The 8767-nt window shown below is 41.6% G+C and overlaps 1 protein-coding gene across 1 annotated transcript; it reads left to right on the top strand.

Annotated features, from left to right (window-relative positions):
- Positions 1–706: 706 nt before the first annotated feature.
- Positions 707–8537, top strand: cavin4a (caveolae associated protein 4a). Its single transcript, XM_064942971.1, has 2 exons — positions 707–1397; positions 5942–8537. Exons 1-2 carry the CDS (start codon positions 990–992, stop codon positions 6611–6613), a joined length of 1080 nt encoding a protein of 359 aa, XP_064799043.1. The 5' UTR covers positions 707–989; the 3' UTR covers positions 6614–8537.
- The last annotated feature ends 230 nt before the right edge of the window (positions 8538–8767 follow it).

Genomic DNA, 8767 nt, shown 5'->3' with positions numbered 1-8767 from the left:
CTTAAAGGATTCCCCATTCACCAAGATTTCCCATTTGCTAAGTAATTTGCCAAGTATAGGATAAGGTTGTTCATTGTGATTTGGTGTTCATTGCAATATTGAAAACAAATAATCTAGATTAAATAAGTGATTTGCAACAACACACAATATGGATTTCAGCACATGAACAAATCAATAAGGGAACAGTAAGTAACACACAAGTACCTCACTTCAGCAGCTGCTCATTGCTCATAATTCCGATATGGCGCCACTTTGACACTCACAGCAGTACAATGTTGCTGGTAGACAATATAAATGGCTCCTGATCTCACTGCCACTCAATGTGTGGACTTTGCTGCTCTGGGGAACTCAAAAAGGGCAGCTCTACTATGTTTACTCCTCTCAACATTCCTGGGATGGGCACTCAAGGCAGATGACCAAAGCGTTGTCTTTCCATGTCACTACAAATGAGTCAGAATTTGACATACAGCTGCATCGTCAAGCGATGCCCAGATAGATCCTTTCAACCACTTGTTGAATGTAAAATTATAAATTAATCGGGGAGTATCAGAGTGGGCCAGAGGGGGATTTCCATCCATCCCCCTGCTTTGCATCTTCCCAAAATGTCAGTGTCACCTTACCAAAATAGTATTTATATCTATGTGGTGCGAACTGGCTATGCCACACCCCTTTCAGTCTATCTCCTGCCCTCTGGGCGCTTGTTTTGTAGTTCCACTCTTGATCCTGCAGCCTATTCTAAAAGGGTAGGAGAAGTCTGCTTCCTTCTTTTGCACCAGACCTGAGTTGGGTCACTGTGGTAGGTAGTCACGTCTCTGGTCTCTTAGTCGGTGGTACCTCAATGGTCTTGGAGCTAGCCAAATAAACCCACGTCCAACCAGATATCCTCAAGTTCTCTGCACTTGCATCAAAGATTCAGCACTTCAGTGTTGTTTACTCGGCTTCTTCACCCAACATCCAAGTTTCCCTATCGCTGTTCGAGGAACGCTTCCATGGATCAGTCAAAGTACCGCATGGCCGGCGTGCAGGACAAGCTGGAGGTGCTGGGGGTGGAGGATGATGCGGGCAATCCCATCAGCGCCCTGACCATCCTGTCGCTGCTGGAGCGTGTGGCAGGCATCATCGACAACGTCCAGGCTGGCCAGCAGCGCATGGAGGAGCAGCAACTGGACCTGGAGACCAACATCAAGACCATCCAGGGTGATGTCCTGAAGCTAGCCAAAGACCACACCACCACCAGTGGCACCGTGGAGAAGTTGCTCCAGAAGACGCGTAAGGTCAGCTCCAATGTCAAGGAGGTGCGCACGCGGGTGGAGAAGCAGAACTTGCGTGTCAAGAAGGTGGAGACCACACAGGAGGAGCTGCTGACCAGAAACAAGTTCCGGGTCATCATTTATCAGGTAAATATGAACTGGGTACTCAAAAAATGCACTGTAAAAATGAGTGTGGGGTGTGCGTTCACTAAATGTTGCTAGTCAAAAAAAGCTGGCCTCAATCTTCGGTGACAAAAGATATCAGCAACTCCAGTTCCAATAATGATTTGTGGTTTTCTGAAATAACAGAATAAAGAGAGTATGTAAGCAATACCAGGATGCAATGATACAATATTACCATGAAGTCCTATGATAAACTGCAATAATACTAACTGATAACATTCACAATCAGCTGTAGAATGCACCGTTAGGTTACATAAGGAAACAGTAACTGAAAAGCTTCCACAAGGATGTAGGGCTAATGATACACAGGCCAAAGGGCCAAGAGGGCCACTTCAAAAACTGATGAGCAACAGCTAGCAATTCTCCATTGTGATTAGCACACAAGTTACAGAACTAATGGGGAAAAGTACATGAGCACATGAACGAAAGAGGATACCATAAAGCCTATAGAAATAAGACCTTGCATGTCCGCGGTTACAGTAAAGGAGTTAACACTGTACACATTCTCTGTACAGATACCAATTACAGGGCATGAGGCTTCAATGAGTAATAGAAAATAATTTAACCCTGTGTGCTAAAATAGCAAACAACATGACACAAAATAGGATAAGGTGCTTACTGTTGTATGAACGCACACGTGTACAAACGTATGTTTAGTATTGAAACAACAGGCAAAGGTGCGCCAGGGGGGAGATATGCTAATGCGTACAACAAGTTCGGACAGGTTCTGACCGGAGAATATGCAAATGCACTCATGCAGAGCAGGTGAGTATTGTACACAATGGGTGTACCAGAAGTTGCAACAAAACTATGCTCAGTGGTCTAATATACCTCCACGATGCTCTATAAACAATTGATACCATGTGTGTGTAAAGTATTAATGATGCATCAGAGAACTATCATCTGAGCAAGTCCATTTATTGGCCAGTGGTGCAAGTCAGTGAAGATATACTGTACTAGGTCAGTTTTAAGTCGCTGGCTATTAGATACAGTTCAAGCGAATTAGAGAGGGTTCACATCTTTTTTTGGTAGATATTAGAGCAATTTCAAGACAGAAACAAATGAAAGCGCTGACTCTGATAAGTACGAGTTAGATGCATTGAGAAATGGGTACCATTTAAGGGCCTTCGAGTACTACTGCCAGGTAGCCTAGCAGTTAAGAGCATAGGGACAGTCAGGAAAAAATCATGCCCCACTCTAAGACATTGGCATGAGTGAAGTTATAGTATATGACTTTGATGAAAATAGATACTAGGTAGCCTAAAAGACACTTCAAACTTTCTGTATTAATAGGACATATAGCTCCCGTTAAAGGGACTTCCGGGGGCAATGAAAGCTCTGTGTGCTTTCCACTGAAAGAAGCAGCTGCTGTGTGGCCGTGACAGAGAGTCCTATTCTGGGAGCATGGTATGCTCCCCGCTGCCAATGGGGACACGATAAACTGCCTTCTTATGTGGCAGCAGACTGTTAGGGCCAATCTGAAGAATGAGGGTCTGCCAATCACGTGACCCTGCTTTGGGGCAACCTCTTACTAGGCTAACGAGAAAGCGATATCAGCAGTCAGTGGGTGTCACATGTATTTATTGTAAAAGAATGAAGACGGTAGTGATTTCCCCTGTAGCGATCAATGTTGGAAAGACCAACATTTTGAATGGGGCTTTTAGCTCTCAGATAAGTCATGGCATTTGAAACACCATTGCTTTAAATCCCCCTGAAGTTGATGTCCCGGTGTACATCTAATTAGCGCAATAGAAAATCCACCCCAAAATCTGTCAGTTTAAGCATTGGATGCATCTCAATCCACTGCATCCACCAATGTCGCACTTCTACATCTGCAGTGAAAGGTGACAGAGCTGTGTTTGTCAGACCAAGAGACATCCTGCAAAACACCAGTCTCAACGTCAACATTGAAGAGGCGACTCCGGGATGCTGGCCTTCTGGGTGGAGTTGCAAAGAAAAAGCTATATCACAGACTGGCCAATAACAAGAAAAGATTAAGATGAGTAAAATAACACAGACACTGGACAGAGGAACTCTGCCTAGAAGGCCAGCATCCCGGAGTCGCCTCTTCACTGTTGATGTTGAGACTGGTGTTTTGAGGGTAATATTTAATGAAGCTGTCAATTGAGGACTTGTGAGGTGTCTGTTTCTCAAACTAGACAGTCTAATGTACTTGTCCTCTTGCTCAGTTGTGTACCGGGGCCTCCCACTCCTATTTATATTCTGGTGAGAGCCAGTTTACGCTGTTCTGTGAAGGGAGTAGTACACAGCGTTGTACGAGCTGTTCAGTTTCTTGGCAATTTCTCGCATGGAATAGCCTTAATTTCTCAGAACAAGAATAGACAGACAAGTTTCAGAAGAAAGTTATTTGTTTCTGGCCATTTTGAGCCTGTAATTGAACCCACAAATGCTGATGCTCCAGATACTCAACTAGTCTAAAGGCCAGTTTTATTGCTTCTTTAATCAGAACAACAGCTGTCAGCTGTGCTAACATAATTTCAAATGAGTTTTGTAATGATCAATTAGCCTTTTAAACTAAACAAGACTCATTTGAGGGGCCCCCGTACCAGTTGAAAAAATGAATGGAAGTATACATTACCAGTCAAAACAGTCAAAACCTACTTATTCTTTAGTTTTTACATTGTAGAATAATAGTGAAGACATCAAAACGATGAAATAACACATATGGAATCATGTAGTAACCAAAAAAGTGTTAAACAAATCAAAATGTATTTTATATTTGAGATTATAGTAGTCACCCTTGATGACAGCTTTGCACACTCATGATTCCATATGTGTTATTTCATATTTTTTACGTCTTCACTATTATTATACCATGTAAAAAATAATGTAATTTTTTTTTTACATCTTTGAATGAGCAGGTGTGTACAAACTTTTGACTGGTACTGTATATGAAGACTGTTGAGTGCCAAAAATAAGTGGTTAAATACAAGTTTAAAAAAAACTTTCTTATATCTCAGATATGGGACAGACACTTTTTGGAGGGAACTATGTGTTGTTCCATCTAGTGAATCTGTTATGCAATGCGTTTGTATAGGCTAATATCAGTAAGGTCAAAGAAACATTTTAATGGCAAATCATTATATATGACTGACTAGCTTTTCATGGAAATATTTGAGGCTAATTGTGAATGGCCATTAGTACCAATGCCTGTCAGTCTCTGGAGTTAAATTAAAACATTAAAACATGGCTTCTGAAGATGATAGTTTTACTACATTTTAAAATAAAACTAAAAATGATTAGTGAATCTTTCCTCTGTGATGATCCCTAGGAGGGGTTTCATTTCCCTCTTGCCTGAATAGGACAGTCTGAGTGTTGGATTTCCAGATGACTGATTTGCTGTCGGTTATTCTGAGGGCCTGGCGAGCAGGGCAGAGATCTCCTAATATAGTGCTTTTGCCTCTGACGCAGCAATGGCTGCAATGGCCATTTAACTTTAGTTAGGAAGCAAGCGATGTTTGTTATAGAGACAGTCATTGCCAGTGGCAAAGCATGGCAAGACTGACAAATGTGACACAACAGCTCAGATGACAGTCATTGGTCACAACCACATTGGGCTTGTGCTTCTGTCAACGGAGGGTGTGCGGTCGATGCTTCTTTATTCATGTTGAAATCTGACCTTATTGGTGCCAGTATGGGCCAGTAATAGGACACAGATAAATGGCTGTAGATTTTGTGAGGGTGGCATTGTTTTGAGGATAGATATTGGGCATGTACAGCCAAACTTTCATTCCAAGCTAGAATTAACAAACACAAAGTAACAACATATTTGTCAAAATAATGTATATTCTGTATAGCAGCAAGGTCTTTGTTGTCGCAGTCAAGCTGTCGTTATCCAGTGACTGTCATCTTATGGGTGGTTGCCATGTCGGTCGGCCAATAATCTATTATTATTGCCGGGCAACATCACGTATGAAAATGAAAAAATATGCTGGCCCACATTCCCTGGTGGTGTAATTGTTGTGTCAATCACAGAGTCTGGGCATGTTCAGATGACTCGCCCTCTTGATTCATGAGAGTGATTGTTGGAGGTGGCTCAGAATTCATTGGGTCTCAGACTCAAAGTCACCTGCAGAACCCAGCAGGTTGCCCAGTCATCAGAAGGGAGGTCACTACCACTTTTTAGGAATGCATGATAGAGAGGGAGATTCAGCACTTAGTGCTAGTAATGTACGTTTTAACACTAAAAGGGTTGTTGGAAGTACTCGTTAATGGCACATCTTTCGATACTATTCTTGGGTTTATCATTGATCACGTTTCTCACACGTTTCTCATGTTGTGGGCTAAGTTGTCTGAGTTATTTGCTGAGAACACCCACTCAGAGATGTCCATATCTTGCGGACTGTAATGATACACAGTGTGGTTCAGGTTATCTTTGAGAAACTGATCTTTCCACCAACCTCTGTGATCCCTGTAGAAACATTATAACTTAAGAAGCCAACCCATATTATTGTACTTTATTCATTTGTACATTTGCCTTTCTTTAGGGGGAACATGAGATCCCTTCGGTGGCCGTGACAAAGACCCCAAAAGGAGCTGTTGGTATGGAGGGGTTGGTGATCGAGCCAGACACCTACGATGTCCCCGGGGACATCTCCTCAGATGAGGAATACATGACAGTGGACGAGACTGAAGGAGGATCCAGAACTGCCCGCTTGAAGGCGTCAGGCATGAAGGGCATTGAAAGCATCAAGCAGGCCTTCTCCAAGGAGACCATGACCAAGACCAAGGACAACTTGGGCACCAAGTTCCACAACATGGGCGAGAAAATGGTGCCCCCCGAAAGACGGGAGAAGATGCACCAGGCCAGCGAGCGCATCAAGCACTCTGGCGAGAGGCTGAAGGAGAACATCGCCAAGAAGGCCCCCACCAAGGAGTCCTTCCGCATCAAGCTGAAGAAGGAGAGGACCGTGGCCGAGGGCCAGGAGGGAGCTGAGGCTGACGAGGAGGTCGATGAGGCGGTGACCCCAGCCAAGGGAAGAAAAAGCCCGGAAGTCAGTAAAACCCCAGTAGTAACCTACACGGAGGTTGTAACGGAAAGGGAAACCAAGAGGGAGGGTCCCGTGGAGGAGCCGGCCGCCATCCGGATAGGGGAGGTAGGGAAATTCACTGTGGAGGCAGTGGAAGAGGGCAAGGAGGACGAATACGACAGGAAGTAGATCTCCAGCATGTTGCCGCAACACAACGAGAAGTCACCAAAATAGGAAGTGAAGCCGGGTAGGAAGAGAGCTTGCGGTGTCTTTCAAGAGAGATGGTCTGTGACGAATCAACATTGACGACAGACAATTTACATTATCAATCCGTTTAAAAATCAAAGAGATACTTCTGTTGAATATGCAGTACCAGCCAAAAGTTTGGACACGACTATTCATTCAAAGGTTTTTCTTTATTTTTTACAATTTTCTACATTGTAGAATAATAGTGAAGACATCGAAACAATGAAATAACATATATAAATTATGTGAAAGTGGTTGAGAGAATGCCCGGAGTGTGCAAAGCTGTCATCAAGGAAAAGGGTGGCTACTTTGAAGAATCTCAAATATATATTTTGATTTGTTTAACACTTTTTTGGTTACTACATGATTCAATATGTGTTATTCCATAGTTTTGATGTCTTCACTATTATTCTACAATGTAGAAAATAGTAAAGATAAAGAAAAATCCTTGAATGAGTAGGTGTGTCCACACTTTTGACTGGTACTGACCAGTCGACAGAGGAAAAAGTTCTGTGACTGACCTGAATGTGTTTCTGGGGAGTCAGATGTTGGTAGGTTAGTGACCCGCTGTCACGTGTCATTGAAATGGGCTGTTATTATTTTCAACTTTGGAATGATTTTTAACGATATGGGTTGTAAAATGTACGTGGACACATTCACACAAGAACACAGAGAAATGTGTAAAATGTAACATTAACATGGAAAGACATATTGGGATGAATTCAGGTCAGGGGTTGTTTGGGGCAACAGTACATAAGTATTGGGCACATTGGTAACTACTGTACATGAACTGCTATGTTGCTTTTGGCGTTACAGTTAAGTACACACAAAAACAAATTGTTCCCAGATGTTTGGTTGCTAATCGATTTCTTTGACTAGTCAAGAAAAAATGCTCGCAAGTTAGAAATTAATGGGAAAAGAGTTTAACTGAAAGGAGAAAAGAGAGATTGCAAGGTACCTTTGAGGTGATTCTGAAGGTTGAGGAAGTTTGCGTATGATATTGATCTTGAATCCGAATGTAAAATGTTGTACATAGCATAACCGTAATCATGATATTGGTCAACACAGATCTCAGCTGGCCTCTGAAGAGTTTGAAAAAGTCAAGCTATACAGATATAAAACTACTGTATATACATATGAATGACAGATTGGGTTCTGTGAGTTTCAAAATCCAACAAGGATTGGCCAGTTGGTTACAATGGGTTCAATGGCAAGGTTACAGACAAGATGCAGTAGGTAACTTTTAATTTAGCCATTAACAAGCAGACGCATCGTAATAACAGTTGAAGATTATGTTGAATCAAAATGTATCCATATGGTCGAAAAGCACACTAACTATTTAGCCTGGAATAAAATGCATTTCTATTACAAGAGGTCATGCAAAGCTTGAGAGTTAAATGTCATCTTTCAACTGAACTATGGGCTGTGAATTGAATTTGGTCTGAAGATAACTAGATCGTAGTGTGTATGATTGTGTAGTGTACTAGTGTTAGGAAAATTAAAATATATATTTGAGGAAAGCATTAAGTCATGTAAATGGCTTTAGGGGTACCTGTAACATTTATTTATTAGAATATATAGAATATATATATATATATATATGTAGAAGGTTTAGATCATTTATGGCACTAGAAGGTTTTGAGCACGGATGTAATTCTGTGCAACAATATAAGGACTTTGACAGAAAAGGTGTATAAAGATTACAAAGCAACCTAATATTTCAAAGTCATTTTTTTCTGAATACAGTTTACAGCATGTTTATGCCCTTCTTTTGATCAACGAGAGGTGCATTGCTTTCATTTGTTATGCTAATAATGGCATCAACTATCCAAAGGGCAATGTACATTCTGCTGTGCTCACATATCTGTGGGCTAACTTGTAGACCTACAGTAATTCACGTTCAACCACAAAGAAACGTGTATGTTAATATATTAATGCCAAATATTTCCTAAAAGTGCCCATGTTTTCTTGAGTTCACCATCCAGGCATTGTCGCTGTTCTTAGCAAATTAACCAGCTACATTGATTCTGGGATTGTATCCTGCAATAAGGCACATCCTTGTATTCATTATTATTTTGTTTATTTGTTTGTTTTCTG

This window comes from Oncorhynchus masou, chromosome 3, assembly GCF_036934945.1.
Source record: "Oncorhynchus masou masou isolate Uvic2021 chromosome 3, UVic_Omas_1.1, whole genome shotgun sequence".
Taxonomy (NCBI): Eukaryota; Metazoa; Chordata; class Actinopteri; order Salmoniformes; family Salmonidae; genus Oncorhynchus; species Oncorhynchus masou.
Note: the sequence above shows the minus strand (reverse complement) of the source record. Positions and strands in the feature narration are given on the sequence as shown.